The sequence below is a fragment of the Fusarium coffeatum genome (assembly GCF_003316985.1).
Source record: "Fusarium coffeatum strain FIESC_28 chromosome Unknown BRIP53273_contig_61, whole genome shotgun sequence".
NCBI classification, from domain to species: domain Eukaryota; kingdom Fungi; phylum Ascomycota; class Sordariomycetes; order Hypocreales; family Nectriaceae; genus Fusarium; species Fusarium coffeatum.
The window spans coordinates 267,631-286,618 of NW_022157857.1; the positions used below are offsets into that span (position 1 = coordinate 267,631).

Genomic DNA, 18,988 nt, shown 5'->3' on the forward strand with positions numbered 1-18,988 from the left:
AGAAAGAAGCAAGGAGAAACTGATATATAGATAGGAAGATTCTGTTCCGTGATCTGAACCAGGTCTGCAGAGAGTGGGAAGCTCAAAGTCGACTATCCATAGTCGTCGTATCATGCTAATCACTACATGCTAGTTAGGTTTGGGAATGGGTAAAAGGTAGGTGCCCTTTCTGAATACTTTGTTAAGGACAAGGTCCATCATAAAAGATAACTGTTAACTGACAATTTGTGTGATCAAAAGTGTTATTTTATTAAGTACAAGTTGCGAGTATCTTTTCTCCAGACGTGTCACTAGAAAACCCCCAAAAGTCCTTTCTAAACGTATGACGAATTAGTTGTAGAGCCCGTCTTTGTGCAATGGCCCAGTGGTCTTCCCTGCTTGAGAACGTCTTTCAAGAAACCAATAGAAAGGCGAATATGGATCTTCCCCTTCAGTTGGGTCCCAGAATGGGATAGCACGACTCCAAGTATCCTCCCAAATCTCCTCTTCATCATGATCTTTCCATGTGTCGTCAAGGAGTACATCGAGGTACGCCCATGGCATCCATCCATCAATTTCTTGTGTTCCTAACGACATGTGGTCATGCAGTCTTGATATTAAAACGAAGGGACGATCACTGCTGTCGATGCGTAGGAAGGTCGTTAGCGTGAAGCTTGTTAACTCGTCGATGCTCATTTTCTGAAGGGTTGTAAGCATGTTCAAGCCTTGGGAAGCAAGGAACTGGAGATAGTTTAGGACCATTTCAGGTCCTTCGTAATCGTCTTCTGCCATCCTTAAGAAGTACTCTTCTTCAATGGATCGAGCTTTATGAGCCGATGACCTGCCAGGGACGACCTTCATATGCTCTATAACAAATGCGAGTAGTTCCCGATGTTTCTGCACTATGTAAAACATAATGCAGTAGAATCTTCCGATAGCGGTAGGGTCCCCGCGAAGAAAAGACTCTCTAAAGTGTTCATTCCTCCGAAACAGTAGTCGTGGCCCGTGGAAGAAAGCCAGACAGTAACTGTCAAAGATAAACGCCGCAGTCATAAAACTTTTGCGTTCATCTAGGGTTAGTTTTGCTGACTGTCGAGGAGTATAAAACTCTTCATCAGGAGCCCTAGCCATCGCAGCCAAGGCTTGCTGCGAATACATATCAGTGATCCTCTTTGCATCTTCCCCAAGCTCCCACATGATGGAGAGTGCCAAAAGTGAATACCCGTTCAAGTCGGGTAGTGTAGCGTCGGGCCTTTTCTGGAACGAAGTATCTTTGGTAAGGTTGCATACTTCCGTTATCTTTGCTTCAATCGCTATGAAATGCAGGGTCTCGAAGTCTGGTTGTCGCCTTATGTGGTGCAGTCGTGCTGCGCGCACCAGCGAAGGAAGGGCTAGGTCGCCGAAGCGCGCCGACATGCGGGCAACGAAAGCTTTCCGTTTTTCGGAGAAGGTGTTCAGCGCAGTTGGGTAGGCTTTTGTAAGCGATAGGAGGTCTGAGCTACAATGCTCCATTATTTGGAGCAACAGCTCACTGGGAAGGTCCTGTATGCCGGTCATAGTTTTGTAGTGTACGGAGGGACTTTGTTTAGATTGGAAATTATTGCCGTCTGGTGTGGTCGATGGAAATGACTGGGGCTGTGATGTTTGTAATAATTGTAAAAGGAAGATGAACTGGGCGGAATGGAGAAAACAAGGCAGGCCATTTTATAGTGCACGGGAAACTTTATCGTTACAGTTTGGAAAAGCTTCTTAAACTTCATAGTTGTCGCTCCGGTCTCGGGCACCGTCAAATCAAAGTCATCTTCCTTGGACTTCATCGATTATACTTCAAACGTCATGTCAAAGCCTTTCTACAAAGCCCGGAAGGTGTGTTCTCTTGACATAGCGGCCCTGCGTTCCCCAGTATCGCACACTCTTCCGAACTTCCCGCAACTGTCTGTTCTCGTCTGGCAGAATAGGACACCCTTCGGCTTATGGTACTCCCAGGCCGCGCTTAGTACGGCGTTGACGTAGGTCCACCACCCATAATGGGCTCGCGGTCGGAAGTCTGTTAAGAAGTCCAACTTTCTGTCGTGAACGTCAAAGAACTCAATGTAGCCATCTTCTTTCAAGTCAATGTCTTTATTCATGAAGTCACACCTTCTTCTTCTGTCGAGGACAATGGTCTTAGATTCCCTGACCCGGTCCTGCTGCCATTCTCCCAGACGCGCCTGGCGCTCGACTTGGTCATTGAGCGGACACTCAGGTCCAGAGGGCTCCAGTTCCATATATCCAAGGAGCTAGTGAGCTGTATGACCTTGATCGGTGACTGGAGATAATGGTATAGAGTTCGAACGTAAAGTGAATCATAAGACTTAGGGCGTGAAAGGAAAATAGCCTAAATGCTGGTCTAAGTTAGCATTGTGTGAGTGAATTATTTCGTCACTTATACTTACGGCGGGAGTGGTAGCGGCGATTGCATAGCCATCAATCAATGGTCTCTAGTTTTCTTCCTGTACTTGTCGGCCTTCCTGTGCCCCTTATTGTTGAGAAAAACGACCCTGTACTCTCTGACCTTTTGTTTCTCCCATGTCTTGAGACGCTCGGCGCTCGTCTCGGTCGTTGAGATAATACTCTGAGTCGGCAGCTTCGGTTCTCCGTGCCTGTGATCTCCGAGGTGCTGACGCTATAAGCCCTCAAGCGATTGCCACAGCTCCCGAGGCTGGTCTCTAGAAGGAATGGAAGGGCCACCGTCGTGGTGGTGAGGGTGGCAGTGCCTTGGGCTTTGTCCATGGCCATAAAGGCGAGAGGAATGTTGCAGCTGGTGACGATGGTGTGGCCTTGATCTTTGGGACATGGGCAGCATGAATTATATAACTAGCACTAAAACGCAACCAGTTTGTAAAGACGATAATGGCAGACTGTACAAGGGCTATACGGGCATGAGAGATGGCCTCTACGGGATTGTAGGAGAAACAGCGGTATATTCATGATGAGGCGGGTGAAGTAGACTTTAAGTAGGACAGGAAGGTGACCAGAGTCCAGTACCCAATAATTAATTCCTAGGGTTATATCTATCCCTGTTATTCTATTTCCAATTAGGCTACAGCGGTTCCAAAGCAAGGCCCCAAATAGTAATCGAACCCATCGTCCGACCCAATGTCAAGATTAGGGAAGCCTCGCGGGCACAGAGGCGATGAGCAGGAACTGCTAAAGCTAGGCTTGGTACTGAAAACGTCGCACTGGCCGTTACCGACTCTGAATTGCACACAGTTAGGCCGGGCATAGCAAGACTGGCAACATAACTTTGCAGCATTAGGTCCGGATGCGTCTTTAGAAGCGGTAATTTCAATGACGGAGCCTGAAATCTGCTGGTTGATAGCTTCCTCGCTTCCAATATTGTCACAAGGACTTTTTGTAGCAGTGGCAGTCTCAGTCTTGGTCTGGGTAACAGTATCCGTTACGTCTTTGACCTCGGTAGTAGTTGTGGTCTGAGAATTTGTGATAGTGGTGATTGTATGGTCGGTTTGGGTGATTGTAGCAGTGCTAGTCTTAGTAGTTTCGGGAGCTGATATAGTCGGGCCAGAAGCGTAGCGGACGATGACAATAGTTCGAGAGATAACCTTTCGGGGCCCGCTAATCTTATATACCGTGTGGGTAATAGCAGGCTTGTTCTTGGTAATAACAGTAGTCCTGGTAACGGCAGGCTTGGTAGCTGTGAGGAAGCAAGCTATGATAGTTATAAGTATAAGCCGGTGTAGTAGGAGAATGTACGTTGGCTTACAGCATGAGGTTGGAATTGACACACCACGTGCTCGCTTCTTACGCGTACAGCTTTGTGGGTCAGAAAACGGAAGGAAAGAGGTTGAGGTGCTATGATGATGTTAGATTTGGCAGAAAAATCTGAATGCGAAACCCTACCTGGTAACAGTCTGGGTGTTGGTCATAGAATTGAGTTCAGTATCAGTGACTGTCTTGACCTCAGTGATAGCGGTACTGTCAGTCACGACAGTTGTGTCGATCTCGGTTGACGTTGCGGTAACGGTGATGGTTGGCAAAGTGGTACTGGTTATTAATTAGCCCAGTACAGTTTGGAAGTTTCTATTCTCTTCTTCTTAGGATGGTATGTAACGAATCAGAGGGACATACGGTCTGCCAGTCCTGGTTATAGTCTTGTAAAGCTTGGTAGTTCTTGCTGGCGGCGCTATAGTCTTGGTAGTAATGATAGTAGCGCGTTTGACACGAGTGGAGGTAACGGTCTTTGCTGGAAGCTGGCATGTAGCGACGTTGATGTAGTTCTTGGCTGGAGAGATAGTTAGTAAGGGTTGCAGACTAGCGCTAGTAGTTAAACCTTACCAAACAGTCGGCGACATTCAGTGGCGTCGCGATTTGAAGTGTACTTGCAGTATGAAGGAGTAGAACCCTTGCATGTCGGCGGCGGCGCTATGGCCGAGACAGCAGCAGTGAATAAAACGAAAGCGCTCTGAAACTTCATGTCGAACCTTTGGTGAGGATACAATAGCTCGTAGAGGAGAAGGATGTCTGGCAGCACGAGCACAGGTTCAAGAAGAAACTTCGATCTTATATCCGTAATTCTCATCATAGTTGTGCACCAAGTCGCCTCCAACCAAAAACCCATGTCCTACTGCAACAATATCATATCATTTTTAACTGTTGAGCAAGTTGAATAAATCAGTAATCTAGAACCAAGACGGATCTTACGTTAATAGTTTCTCTGCAAGTCTGCTATAGAAATCTGCTAGTAGTATAACAAAGTCTGGATGTATCTGTAAAGTTTAGCTTGCAAGGACCCTGGCTTATTGTGGGGCGATTGCTAGCTTAGAGGCGCAGAGGCGCTAACTTACCCTCTACCGTACACTATTGTCAATAGCGTATTCATATTTGAGTCTAGACCTAAGGATAAATCTTATGTTAACATTTTCTACGCAAATCTGCTATCTCAATCTGCTAGTAGCATAACAAAGTCTAGATGCATCTATAAACTTCAGCTTTGCAAGGACCCTAGCTTATTGTAGGGGGCGATTACTATTTTAGAATCGCCAACTCACCTTCTTCTGTATAATATTGTCAATGGCGTATTGATATCTCGGTCCTGCATGATGCCTGCATTTTCACCTGGGTAGGACAATCAACTCAGGTTCGTTCTTAGGCGACATCAATGCCTCTCAAGCTGTCTACAAGTCACCACCAGAACGAAGATCCTCCATTAGTTACCAACACGACACAGCACACGCTTACGAGATACGATGCCTAGGTGAGAACACAGCTCGTTCGTACCCTGCAGTCCTCGAAGGATGCCGATCACTGTCTACTAGAAGTTAAGCTGGAGCTTGTCGAGGCGCAAGAAGCGGTCAACGAACTTGGGGAACTCAAGTTTCTTGGAAAGTGGACGGACTATGCCGGCAAGATTGTGATCGACATGCAGTATTTGGATCCATCATGGCCTAGAACCGCCATGCCAAACATACCCACAAGCTATGCTGTGATCGTGTCTATCGACCTCGAAAATTTGTGCAAAACTCCCTCATCGCCTTGCCGCGATGGCAATGTCAGGATCGAACCCCATGGTAAGTAATTAGGAATATCTCTCATCGGCAAGATCGGCTTATCTTGGTTTAATACCCGCGATCTATGCCTGGCTATCGTGGCCACTGCCTAAATCCGGCGAGGAACATGTTATCACGCACGAAACACGCAGTCTAAGAACAGCTATTCCGCCAACATGAACTGTGCTTCACACCTTTCAGATACATGGGTGAATTTCCATGTATTATCGTCCTTTACCTTTCTTGTTCTACCTGATCACGTCATGTCTTCGTTGTTTCGCGTTGAAGGAGACCCTGCCGTCGTGTCCTTTTTGGCATGATGAAGCACGTTAGGATCTATGTTAATGTACATGAACTCCATTCTTCAACCTCTCGGATCTGCAACTATGGTCTCTAACCAATATTTCCCAAATCATCCAATCCAAGAAGGTTATCCGTATCGGCCATCATCGAATCCATGCCCAGATATCCCATATCCAACATGGTATAAACATCCGGCATCCCCATATCCATAGACTTGAACCAGTCATTTGTAAACATGCCCGAGTCAATCGTCTCACGCGTCTCCTGGGGATCAGATGCGCCCATTAACGAATCGATTTGACACGCGAAGAAGCGCGCTAGGTCGAAGTATAGATGGGCTGCTGATGATGAGGGGAGGAGTTGGACTATGTTGTCGAGAAGGGGGATGACGCCAATGACTTTCTCTGCGGCGGCGGAAATCTCTTCGGAAGTTAGGGCGCCTCGTTTTACAGCCTGTTTGTGTGTCAGTATGGTGAGGTAGCGTTTGAGGAAGTGGTACAGACTCGTAAGATTTCAGTCATGCCGTGGCATATCATAAGATATTGGTTATTCTGGAACCCAAGAGCGAGTTCGATCATCGTTTTGTCAGCCACCAGGGAGTGTAGAGCGCGACTCGCTACCTCGATAGACTTTCTTTCGATATTTAGCAGGGCTTCTGATGCACTATTGTCAATCGCAACGGCGCCGTCTATATCTCGAATGGCCTGGGCGTTGAGCACTAAGATGCTGTGATCCATATAAAATGCGAGGGCTGGGAGTGACTTTGCAGATGGGGATCCATCTGGCGTGCAACGCTCGTTACGGAGGCGAGTTAAGTTGTCGTAGGCTCCTTTGTGCCATTCGAGAATGGAAGACGGTGTTGGTGTGGAGGTTTGTTTTCGTTTGTCGACTTGACTCAGCTGTTCGAAGTTAGTTTCAACTTCCCACTATCAAATAAGTTTGTTACGACTTACCAGCAATCTTCGAATCTCGATAATCCCGCTCAACATCCTGTCCGTAGGTTCTGCCAAAGACGATTTCCACCATTCTGTCGCGGAGCGAGGAATGTCTTTGTAATTCACCGAATTGAGTCTTCCGTTCATGATACCGAAGCCTTTGTCAGCTATAAGAGTCCTAAGCCAAGTCCTTTCGTAGTTGCGGATACATCGTCTTTTGAATTCGGGGGATTGGTCCTCGCATTCTGAGTTGACGTATTCTCTTATGGCATCTGCTCTGTCGATCCCCATCTCTCTGGCTAATTGGATTGCCTATATATATATCAGCTATTGAGTCTGGAAGCATACTATAAGCTTTGACTTACATGGTTGAGAGATATCGAAGACGTGTCGTCTACTTGTCTCGGAGACACTGGTGCCCAGTATTGCATGTTGACGATAGCTTGAATAGTTGAGAGGGATTTGACCGCAGCCGCGATAGACCACTTGACGTTACCGGTGGCTAGGTTTATCAGAACTGGATAGATGGCTCTATCTCGAGGACGTGCCGACATAGCACAGCCGAGAGCGCAGATGACAGAGAATAGAGTAAATGAGTTGGCGTAGACGTATTCGAATGTGTGTAATGTCGCGTCGAGAAGACCTACTAGTGGGTTTCGAGTTTGAAAGAAACTAGAATTGTCAGATACAGGATCATGTCAACTAAATTAATTAACTCACAGTTGGAAATACACAGTTGCATCGCTTTCATCGATCAGCCGCGAGGCAAGTGGATCGCATGTAGCCTTTTCCAATTTGAATGGACAATCAACCGATTGCGCCGCAAGAATATCCCAGTCCTTCTGTTGTTCTCTTTGCGAAGCTTTCAAATGTCAGTTCGTTCCAAAGTATCGGATATAGGTTTCACTCACAGAAATAAGCACCAAGTCTCTCCTTGATCGGCGCCATGATAGCCTCTCTCATACCGGGCTGCATCGGCATCTGCGATCTGAGCTTCTCACACTGGGCAGAAGTATTCGTCGCAATAGCAGTAGTAACAATACTAAGTGGCGAGATTAAGTCTTCAGGCTTTTCATCGTCATCCTCTTCCGGTGTGTCTGGTCGTGGTTGAGAAGTGTCGCGACTATCCTGAGCTTGGGTCCAAGGTGTTCCCCGTATGGAAACAGTTTTGTTCGGACTTGGAAGACCGGTGTTCAGAAGGGCTGCAATGATTTCCTCCCGAGCACCACTTTCCTCGATGCGAGCGAGGAGTTTGTCCACGCTATCCGGTTTACTGTGATGGTTAGAATGATGTATGTCTTGTATTGGGTAGACGTACTTTGTACTACCGTGCTTACGACCACGATTCGACCTAGCAGGATATTTACAAACCCGATCATGCATAGAACAACGAGAACTATATTAGCAGGAATTAGTATGGATGTTGAGGTGGATCATACCCCTTCCCAACTCACCATGGGTCTTGGCGATCGCATTTCTGTCTGGATGCGCGGCAACTAAAGCATGCAACCTGATGCTGCAGGCTCTTCTCCCCTGGAGCGTCCATATTTGGGCCTGTAGCGAGTTATGGTGGGTGATTTGTGGCTTGTGGTACGAAGATGTCAAGGGAGTAGCCGAGATGTCGGGGTCTTGTAGGAAGTCGCTCTTTTGATCTAGTCCCCGACTGCAACGTCATCACGTGACGACCTTCCCGAACCGTCCGACCTTCCGGCGTGAAATGGTGGAACTATGCCTGTATGAGATGGATGCTCCAGCATCAAGAATTCTATCTTCATAGGGATCAAACCCTACTACTATATATTTGTAGAAACTCCTCAAGTGGTTTTATGACCGTTGTCCACACAGCCTGTACAAATGCTAAGCTACCCAGATCCGCCACTGGTTCGAAAGCACATTTCACACAGCTCTCAATGGCATGGGCAAGTTTGTCCCCAAAATCCTGCTCTACCATTTTCTGCCATTTCATCGCAGTGCAAAAGTCCGTCATATCGTTGGGCTGTCCACCGTTACCCAAATAATCTGCTCGAAACGGCTGGCGCTCGAGCGTGTCGCAAAAGAGCAACTCCAATAGCATGATGCCAAGGGCGAGGAGGGTCGCTTTTGTCTTTGCTGAGGATGATGGTGAAGCTGTCTGGATCGATGGATGCGAAATGCAAGGCTGTGGGACAGAATCGGAAGTTTGTAGTATGACGAGCGAGGACTTCTGCCAGCTTTCTGGGACCCATGATGGACCAAGCTTTAGAACTGTTGTGGCAACTGCCATACCTAGCTCAAGCCGGGAGGCTCTTCGTGGTGTGGCATTCATGAATTCATCGAGGGTCTGTTTCTTGAGAAGCTGTACATGCCCTGGTGGATCAACATGTAAGAACAAGTTCTCACCTGGCAGCTTCAAAAAACCGAGGCAAGATTCTTCGGTTTGTTTCTTGATTGCCAGGCATACGTCATCAATTGCTTGGTCGCAACGGCTAGGTGTGGGAGGAAGTGCTGCAGTCGTGACAATCGGCGGTGGAGGTGAATCGAATCGGACTGTTTGTCGTTTGAAGCTGAGTTGGATTAGCAGTAACCTAAATACAAAGACTCTGACAGACCAAGCACCTACCTCTTCTTGAGTTTCTCAGTGGGTCTTTCGAGTCCTTTTTCGCAGTCATTCCCAGTCTTCACCGCTGCCGGATTTGAAAACGCCGAAAGACTTGACGCTATGAGTTTCACGAGACTCTTTGGACCTTGGTCTCGTAACCTCTTGGATTTGTTCTTGATAGCAACTTGGTGTCTCAAATTGTCCACATCCTCTTGGCTTGTTGCGGCATTTGCGTCCTCCTCCACGTCTGCAACCTTTCCTTTGACTTCAACCTCAACTTTGACGTGTCTGGCCTCTGTGCCGTTATCAAAGAGCGCTTTCAGATCCGACCCTTGTGCAGAGATGCTACACAAATGAAGGCCGTTGCAATTGCAGCTACAGGCCCAGTGTCGTTGAAAGCCACTGAAAATGGTTCTGGCCTGGTCCTGAAATTCGAGAAAGGATGATACGATCTTTGCGCTGCCTCTTGGTGCTGCTTTCGTAGAAACCCGGGACTCCTGGACATGGGAAGCCCTCTCGAGGAACTCGTATAGATCTTTGTTTCTGGCTTCGATTCTGGCGAGGAGCTCGTTCTTTCTGTGAGAGAAACTTGTCTTAATTCGAAACATGGTGCTTTCCAAACTGCTACTATCCAAATGATAAGCCTACATAGCCTTGTGAGTATTGATATATCTGGATAGCTAGTGCTCATCACGGGGAAGTGAATCTTACCTTTTCTATAGGTAGCAAACCAAGCAGTTCTTTCAAAGCATCATTAATGTCTCCCAGTTGCGTCATGAACCATCCTGTGTATTTTTGACAAATTCGATCTTTCAGCACTGCCTGGATGCGGAGATCATACCAAAGAGGCGAGTTGGGATTGCTTTCGAGAGCCTCACGGTCCGTTAGTGAAAGTTGGTGAAGCGGATCGAATAAGATCTCAAGTATTGGAGAATAGGCGATTTGCTGTTTCTCAATTTCCAGGATAAAGTCTTCAAATTCCCTTTCGAAACGCCACCATGACTGAGCATCATGAAAAACACCACGTAGGTCTTTGGCGGTATCGCATACGATTGGGAAAAGCCCAAGGACCACGCCAGCGATTTCGAAACCCGACATGGCAGGTTTCAGATTATATAGAGGATCGGGACAATACCACAGAGTTCGGTCGGTGAAAGTAATCCGAGTTTGACAACAATGTTTCTCACTTGAGCGGGGTCGACATCGTTCAGCCGCACAAGATATGTTGTCTCACATAATCAAGCTGCAGCAGATCGTTGCCGAATCCCAGGCAAATCACCTGATTCTACTACCTTCCTGGGACTTCGTAAGTTGTAGCTTGACCAACTTTTGCTTCATACACAGGCTGTTTCATCCCAAGAGGGATCCAAGCAAGAATATTACCAGGTTACTGGTTGTGTTGTTTTGACTGCATAGTCGGAACGACCTGCTTCTTGGAAGCCATTCAAAGTCACCCAAAATCACTCAAAGGTGTCTCAAAAGACTATCACCAAACGTCACTTGAAACATGGAACAAGGATTCTCTCAGCCTGTTGACGTCCCAACGCTTTCTACCCTAGGTCACAGGAGCGATGCAGCTCTTCACCAGATAGTCAAATACTCTGAGACTCACGACTGGGGTAGACTAAGCGTTACCTTAGAAGATCAACAGGGCCGGTTTAGAATATGGGCATCAAATCTGGGAGCTCTACAGCCGCCAGAGTCCATGAAGTCGCTCGATCAACGACTTAAAGACGCGCCTCTCATGCGGAGGAGCGTTGCCTCGGGATTAGAAAGACTTCAGGGCTCGGCTGAGAGAGGTAAGTCATGCATGCGATGCCCAGGAGTACGGCTAACAGATTTGATCCTCGCAGCATTGGCCATACTAAACAAAAGTACCCCGAACCGATCAACCTCATCTAAAGATGGTGGCGACGCACAAGCTACCACCGAGCTAGATGAGCTGCTACTCAGTATCCGTTCAGCGATCAACCACTTATTCAGCTTGTCGATTCTGATACGAAGGCAACAACCCAGAGGACGACTTCCTGAAATCGAAGGATTGGCCCTGGAGAGCTCACCCGACATCAGCTACCTGACCGACAAGTTTCCAAAGGCCAGGTCAAACATGTGGCTTGCAAGACGCTTAGGAAATAACATCACTCAACAAAGGAGGCTTATACAATATAGACAACACCACCGTGAAAGTCTCGCGAAGAGAGATGTCAAAAGTTCTGATCCAACCGACTCAGCTACTATCGTTGCCACGACCTTTCAAGAGGAAAGTAACGCTTCTAGAACGAACCAAACGCCACAAGATGCAGAAAGCAGTCGAATGTCGGTTTTTACTTCTGCAACTTCCTTCCTCAGTTTGGAAGACGGCACGACCACTGCACGGTCTATTCCTGATCTTTCGGACATGGTTCTTGATGGGGTACAATTGGATTATGGAGAGCCCTTCGAATGCCCGTACTGTCGAACTATCCTAAATGTAGGGAACCGATATGAGTGGAAGTGAGTACCTCAAACCCGACTGGATGTTCCTCTACTGATATTCAAGTTTAGGCGGCACGTCTTCACCGATCTCCAACCTTATGTCTGCACCTTCCAGGACTGCGCGGTGAGTAGCAAACCATTCTCAACTCGGGCAGAGTGGTTCCGACATGAATCTACCGTCCATCGCCTACAGTGGAGTTGCAACTGGTGCAGCCAGCCCGACACAACCTTCAAAAGTGCGGAAGAGTTGAAGAAGCATCTCAACAACACCCACGCCGGCATGGTAACAGCAGCACAGATGCCATTGATCATAGAGACTTGTGAACGTCCCGTTCAGTCCTTTGCCTCAGATAGCTGTCCTCTTTGCGCCGATTGGGAACCACCATCCACGAAAGAGAACGCAAAGGGTTTCAGTCGTCATCTGGCCCGACACCTGCAGCAACTGGCACTTGAGGCACTTCCGCTTGCAATTGATGGACTAGAGATACAGGGCGCTTCTAGCTTATCTGATGATGAATCTTCCCTCAGTCATGGGTCCAGTAATGAAGGAGGTGTGAGGAACCAGCCGGCTAACCCACCTTCAATTCTAATTCGAGGTGGGGGCGGCCGGGTCAATTTAGACACTATCGTCAAGATGAACGAGCACCTTATAAGAGTCCATCAACTTGACATTGACTATCCAGCCCTCAGCCGACGCGACTCTGCTCCGGTTATCCAGGAAGCGAATAGTGATTCCCATAGTGGATCAAGTGGCAATGCCACAAAGGAACGTGAAGTTCTGGTTCAAGAGGGAGTCCATATCCGCAGCAACGCGCTTACAGACTCGGGAGAGGTGACAGAGGAGTCAGGACTTGAACAAATAAAAGGCAAGGCGCCAGTCACACCGGAAGCAGCTGAGTCCAGCCAGATTAAGGAAAGCATTGGAGCCTCGGAAAACCTTGTCGCCGAAGATGCTGGTAACAGAAGGGAATGGTCCGAACCCCTTGGTGGAGAGGAAATAGCACAAGAAGTGAAAGCCGCTGGGGCCATGATCGAAAAGCTGCATGATGCTACCGTTGCACACGAGGCCGCGAAAAAGGCTGCAGAAGAGCTCAAGAAAAGGATCGTGGAGGACCCAGAAGCATTTGCACAATTGGACCCGGAGTTAATGGCACAATTTGAAGATCTCAGGAAAAGGACAGAAAAAGCACCGGTCAGGTTCAAGGATGCTGTCGGCCGCAAATTCAGCTTCCCATATCGCCTCTGCGCCACTTGGCAGGTAATAAACCCACCGATCAAGCCAAATTACCAAGACTGATGCTAATCTTAACTCAGGGCATGGAAGAACTTATCAAGCAAGCATTTTTGCATGTCGATATGATCGGTCCTTACGTTATGGAGGGTCGCTACGACCTGATGGGTCCTGACGGTGAAATTATTCTCCCCTCTGTATGGGAGAAGATGATTCAGCCTGATATGTCGATTACTATGGCAATGTGGCCAATGGATAATTATTCGGCTCCAGGCAAGGGTCCCTTTCCATCTGATGGGCAAGGTGGTGCACCTTAGCGTCCTAGGCGTCCTCCTCCTTCTCCTCCTCCCGTGTTTCCTCGACCTCGTCCTAGTTATAGGCCCCCTCTTAGCTCTTCTGGCCTTAACCCTCCTCCAGCCCCTGAAAGGTCCACTTAGGGCGGGACTGGCGAGCTTTCCAATATGGTGACTCCGAGCCTTTCACCTGGAAAAAAACAAGCGAGGCACAGTGCTTCATTCTTATTTGGCATTCCAGAGGGAAAGGAGAAGGCTGTGCCATCCAGCTCAACGGATCAACAAAGTCAATAGTAATTTATAATCGTCGCGGCTTTCATATGTTAATCTTCAACATGTAGTGCTTACAAGCTCAAGATAAAGTGGTATAAATATATGGTCTCATTGTACTACCTGCCATGAACTCCTCGACCCATGTATTCCACGCAAAACGATATAGAAATACCATATGTTTTTAGTTATGATTATGGGGTATGTATTCTCCGTGCTTGCTCGCATCTTCCTTACGACACCCGATTCGGCAGCATAAGTCATTAAGGTGGTTATTGAACCTGCCAAACGGGTGCCTCGTGTAACTTCACCAAGCAGAGGGGTACTTGATGTTCGCCAAGACAAGATTTGTGGCCAAGATAACCAAATGATTCAAGACGGAAACGAGGGCCGTCAATGAGAATGCCAACAACTCGTTGGATCCGATGTCAAACCCCGGAGGATTCCATGTAGCCTACGAAAACCGTGCCTGCCATCATGGCCCAGGTCCCAAGGGTGGACCAGGTTTCGGACATCGTGGTCAAGTCTCCTCCACTCCGAAGGTCGGTTTGGCTGATGTTGCAGGTAATTTCGAAGATCGGATTGGGACTGTAGTTTGGAGGGTTCTTGCCAAGAATGGTCGTAAATGTCTTATCCTACCCTGGATCGGATGGTGAGATTCGTCTGTCTTGGGATCGGTCTAGTCTATGCGCAGGGAGCTAAGAAATATTCATGCTGGGAATCTTCGATGAAACCTGAATGATAACTTTATTTTATTAGCGAGATTGCATCATTAAGCTTTGGACGGTATGTCACCAGGACCAAGAAGAAGGCCTGCTGTGACTTTCGCCCATCCCAAGGTCCCACTAATTTAAGCTTAAATCCCTGCATTCCACCAAACTCCAGCATGACGAGTCGCACAAATTCTGACATCAATCCACGCATTTGACTGCGCATGCTGAACTACCGGTGTTACAATTCTAGAAGGACAATTTCGACGCGCCATGGTCCCGGACTTGACCGCGTCATGACCATGTCCAAGCCTCCAGCTAAGCAGAAATACAGGGGTTCTTTCAGGCTGTGCTTAAAATCAGGGACCAATACGGGGGGCGGTGCGGGCCATATCATTCGCTATTAATGATCGTCATAGCCCACTCCGACCCGGTTTTTAAAGCAGGTACGCGTCTGCCGAAAACCTTGGTCGATCCTGATGGTCATTTAAATATTTGACTTTGTCCCTCACTTCCATCTGCATACTCTAAACCTTCATACCTACAAACCTATACACAACATCAATTCTAATGTGTCTATTCAACCTTTTCTCAAAAAATAAAGATCAAGATGATGATCTACCACCACCAAAACCTACAAACGTCGGCAAAAGAACATCAGAAGCCACATCAAGATTGCAAAACAGCAGATTTTCAAGCGATGCCAGTGCAAGGGAGGAAGCGGCTGAGAAAGACAAGTTCGCCTATGGCACCGGATACAGTCCTGGCAGTGCATCATTAGGCGTCGGAGGACCCCACGGTGGTCTCTATGGCGGTGTGAATGGGGGCGTTTACTCGGGTGTCAGTGGAGGACCGAATGGAGGTGTCAATGGCGGTGTTTATGGAGGTGTTTCGGGGACTGCGTCTGGTGGTGGGCTTGCACCTGGTGGAATGGGAACGTCGCCTGGAGGAGGATATGGGTATCTCTGATAAAAGGGATTGGGATGATATGAGATGGGCATAATTGATGGGTCCGCGTGGTGTTTGTGCATGGATAAAGGCGTTTTGTTACCTGGGAGTTCTTCATTAGGTTAATGATATGACTTTACAATAGAAGTTTGGATCCGACGATATTGCATCGCAGAACAGATTGTCTCAGAAACACTGGTGATTAATTCTGTTTAACAAACGAACGACTAAGTATTCGAAATTTCTGAGGCTGACAGTCATCGTGGACGAGCCTTCCCACTACGTGAAACGCTCTAGCGCCATTACGTCAGCTCAGGCAACACCTAAGGTAGGTACTTGCCATCACATAACAAACCACCTTCAACATAAGAGACGAAAGAGTCATCAATTGTTGTTTTTCTACCTGCTTCTTCCAAAATCTGCGTCTCGCAAACCTCAAATAGAGACGAAGAAAATCATTTGGTCACTTTACGACAGCTTAGACCTTCACTAGACAATCTTGGACAATGTCTGCTCAAGAGGAACAAGCCCAACAGGCACTCATACAACGACAACGGCAACAAATAGCGATAGCAGCACAACGAAGTGCCGCATTATTCCAACGACAGACGATGAGCAACAACCAGACGGCCAGCACTGAGATCCGGAACAACCAAATGGGCACTACTTACGACGACGTTCCTATGCAGCCGGGCGATGAACCCGCCTCTGTCTTATCGTCTCCTGACCTCAGCTTGTTCCTATCGGCATGTCGAAACGATGATCTGCGGAACCTTCAAGGAATCGTCAGTTCGGAACGTTGCACACCGCGCTTTCTGGTTGAAGGCCTTAGCATTGCCTTGAGCAAGGGCAATGTCGAAATAGCACACCTTCTTCTCAAAGCTGGCACGCCCATCTCACGAGCACTTCCGCCTCTCGTCCTCACGGCACCAGCGGACAAGCGAATCTCCCTATTCGAGGCACTTACGCAGCATGGTTGGACCGCCAACACGCCAGGTTTCTACGGCGAAGTCCTCCTTCCCAAGGTCATCAGCACCAAGGATGGATCGCTTATCGACTGGTTCCTCGCGCAAAAGGCAGACCCTAATTTAGGCTGCCAGAAGCTCTTCCAAGACCGCCTCGGCGAACCTGACAAAGAATCTTGCGATTCACTTGAAACAGCAGCCCGAACAGGCAATGTTGACCTTGCACGGAAACTGCTCGACGCTGGCGCCAAGGTATCTAATGGTGCGCCGCTTTATTGCGCAGCAGGAGTCTGTCCACCAGGTACGATCCCAACGTTGTGTTAATTTGAACTGTACCAATCGAACGCTGACCTCTTAAACCCCAAATAGGTTCGAACCCATATCAAGCCAAGGTCGAGCCGACAAGCGAGTTCGACATCTCTATGATACCCGTTATGGAACTTCTTGTGAGTAGCGGTGCGGGAGTGAACGATAGGATCGTTTCACGTCATATGGTCCCCCCGTATCCGCTCGAAGTTGCTATCATGGCTGGTGCTATTCAGAGGGTGAAGTGGCTCTTGAAACAAGGCGCGAACTCAGGTTTGGAAGGGTATTACGGGAGGAAGATTCGAGATTGGCCCCCTCAGCTTGTCAGCGACGGGATGAAGGCCGTGCTTGCAGCTATGCAAGAAGAAGCTCCGGTGCAAGCGTCGGAGCCATGATACTTTAAAGGACCAAGTCCTCGAGGAAAGTCTCATGCCACTCAGCAAAGCAAGGAAATGTCCTCTAAAACTTAGAGTGCTAAGATAAAGGAGCCTAAGCTCTGGTCTAAGCCGACATAAGTTGAGTGAATTATTTCGTCTCTTATGCTTTCGGCGGTCATTTCTTCTAACAACCTGATGGGGTTTTGAGTTTGGCGATGGCATCAGCAGATTGGAATTACACGATGATAGTTTCGAGTGTGCAGATCTTACACCACCAAGATTCTCTCTTGTGAGAATTTTAATGTGCGCAGTATATAGTTTATATGAAGGAAACCTGTGCTGGCTGGCAAGGCACGGCTTGAACCAGTTCTTATTTACATCCCTCCCTGCTGTAATCTGACCTAGAACATCATCAATATAGTATCATTCACATTTATCCTCTAGACCGGATTTCTAATCTCTATACGATTTCAACAGCAATGGCCACGTTTCCGACTTCAGCTATGCCGCCGTCACACTATCCGTCACACATCAAATTCACTTGGAACAGCGAGGCCGAATTCCAGGCGGATCTTGAGCGACTCTGGGCCAGTGGGGAACTTGATGATCTTTGGTACCTCATCCAGAACCTGGGGTACGAAAATAGAGTCCAAATATTCCCCCGGTACCGCAATAATAATCCGCGTCCCGCTCAGCGCGTTTGCCAAGGCGGTAATGACTGCTTCAAGAGGCCTGGTCCTGAAGGCGCGGGTAGAATGTCTGACCTTGACCCTTGGTTTTACCTTGGCTCTACACCTGTCTCGATATACGATTACCGCTTGCCATTGCCGATCGGTCGCTCGGTTACTATGTCATGTGCCTGCCCTCCGGAAAGATCCCCAGCTGGAGAAATAGTACACGGACGAAGACAACACGGTCGACTTTGCAACGCGAATGCAGGTCTGAACGGTTGGTACGTCGCGAGCCTTGATCCGATCTGGGTCAGCCAGTGCGGAGACACCTCTGGACATTGGTACGCTGCCCCAGCACCATATCGGAGAGGCGCAGCGGGCGTCAAGGGACTGTACGGCTGCACGGCTATCATCATCGTGTCCGAGGTAGGGGCTTATATCGCGCACATCTGGGAGAGCCCTGCGTTTGTGTACCTAAACCACAAGAGGAAGACAACGGAAGAGATCGAGAACGGCACTTGGAGAGCTCTCCGTGATGGCACAGAACGAGGCTGTGTCTTGAGCATCACCAAGCTCGTAGGCACAAACGAATTCCCCGGCCCGCTACACCATACCAGAAAACCACGAGTAACTATTGTCACGCCTTGGAAAATGAACAGTGAAGGCGAGAAAAGACGTGAAATGCGGCATAAAGATCCTCTACAGGTTCTTAGGAAAGGACTCGAGTCTTTCTTTGGCCGTTGGATCATGGTAGTTGGCTATCACGGGATCGATCAAATCAGGTCAACTGAAGTCGGCTTCCTCGGCCGCGCTATCGTCGAGTTCGATATGGCGAAGCAGGGTGTTCACGTGGATCAGAACGGCGAGCACTGGCCCAGGCATAAAGGTCGTTGGAGGGTGTGGGTGGAGGATAGCGTCGTTGCACTTCACGAATTCGACCTCAACCCTCTTTTGCATAAATACTCCGAGCCCAACCCGCAATATCAGGCGGAATTCGCACGCTTTTGTTGGTGTAGATTGCAGCCACAACTTCATCCACAGCATTATGAGTGGTTTGAACAAATCCGAGTCTCTCAACAACCGCCGAAAGACGATACGAACGGGGATGCAAAGGAGGACAAGGGACGTTGTGCGGTTTCATGACATACTCTCCTAAGGCTCATAGGGTCGAAATAAAGTCGACTAAGTCTTAGTCTAAGGTAAGCAAATTATTTCGTCTATTATGCTTTCAGCGGCTAACGTTTCTGACATCTAGATATGATATAGACATCCTCGTAGGCCAATCGCAGCGGGTCTCCATCTTCGAATCGATTCGTCTGGGGATCTCAACGACGTAGGTCGCTCATCGAGGCTGTGACAAAGAGATATATAAATTGAGAAGAGATTTGTTTGACGTTGAGG

At 48.2% G+C, this 18,988-nt stretch overlaps 7 protein-coding genes across 7 annotated transcripts; 4 read left to right on the forward strand and 3 right to left on the reverse strand.

Moving 5' to 3' along the window:
- Positions 1-330: 330 nt before the first annotated feature.
- Positions 331-1,536, reverse strand: FIESC28_02846 (uncharacterized protein; the record flags this gene model as incomplete). The annotated part of the gene is made up of 1 exon (XM_031156995.1): positions 331-1,536. One exon carries the CDS (start codon positions 1,534-1,536, stop codon positions 331-333), a length of 1,206 nt encoding a protein of 401 aa, XP_031018947.1.
- Positions 1,537-3,056: 1,520 nt separating this feature from the next.
- FIESC28_02847 (uncharacterized protein) lies at positions 3,057-4,453 on the reverse strand (the record flags this gene model as incomplete). The annotated part of the gene is made up of 6 exons (XM_031156996.1): positions 3,057-3,216; positions 3,265-3,688; positions 3,743-3,831; positions 3,880-4,023; positions 4,108-4,261; positions 4,315-4,453. 6 exons carry the CDS (start codon positions 4,451-4,453, stop codon positions 3,057-3,059), a joined length of 1,110 nt encoding a protein of 369 aa, XP_031018948.1.
- A 1,465-nt stretch (positions 4,454-5,918) lies between these two features.
- On the reverse strand, positions 5,919-10,439 carry FIESC28_02848 (uncharacterized protein; the record flags this gene model as incomplete). Its single annotated transcript, XM_031156997.1, has 11 exons — positions 5,919-6,281; positions 6,449-6,727; positions 6,782-7,075; positions 7,129-7,435; positions 7,484-7,625; positions 7,675-8,036; positions 8,135-8,159; positions 8,218-8,317; positions 8,607-9,306; positions 9,363-9,985; positions 10,053-10,439. 11 exons carry the CDS (start codon positions 10,437-10,439, stop codon positions 5,919-5,921), a joined length of 3,582 nt encoding a protein of 1,193 aa, XP_031018949.1.
- A 409-nt stretch (positions 10,440-10,848) lies between these two features.
- On the forward strand, positions 10,849-13,364 carry FIESC28_02849 (uncharacterized protein; the record flags this gene model as incomplete). The annotated part of the gene is made up of 4 exons (XM_031156998.1): positions 10,849-11,140; positions 11,195-11,834; positions 11,886-13,074; positions 13,131-13,364. The coding sequence occupies 4 exons, from the start codon at positions 10,849-10,851 to the stop codon at positions 13,362-13,364; spliced, it is 2,355 nt and encodes a 784-aa protein (XP_031018950.1).
- A 1,526-nt stretch (positions 13,365-14,890) lies between these two features.
- Positions 14,891-15,289, forward strand: FIESC28_02850 (uncharacterized protein; the record flags this gene model as incomplete). Its single annotated transcript, XM_031156999.1, has 1 exon — positions 14,891-15,289. One exon carries the CDS (start codon positions 14,891-14,893, stop codon positions 15,287-15,289), a length of 399 nt encoding a protein of 132 aa, XP_031018951.1.
- Positions 15,290-15,774: 485 nt separating this feature from the next.
- Positions 15,775-16,934, forward strand: FIESC28_02851 (uncharacterized protein; the record flags this gene model as incomplete). The annotated part of the gene is made up of 2 exons (XM_031157000.1): positions 15,775-16,534; positions 16,603-16,934. The coding sequence occupies 2 exons, from the start codon at positions 15,775-15,777 to the stop codon at positions 16,932-16,934; spliced, it is 1,092 nt and encodes a 363-aa protein (XP_031018952.1).
- Positions 16,935-17,395: 461 nt separating this feature from the next.
- Positions 17,396-18,730, forward strand: FIESC28_02852 (uncharacterized protein; the record flags this gene model as incomplete). The annotated part of the gene is made up of 1 exon (XM_031157001.1): positions 17,396-18,730. The coding sequence occupies one exon, from the start codon at positions 17,396-17,398 to the stop codon at positions 18,728-18,730; it is 1,335 nt and encodes a 444-aa protein (XP_031018953.1).
- Between the last annotated feature and the right edge of the window lie 258 nt (positions 18,731-18,988).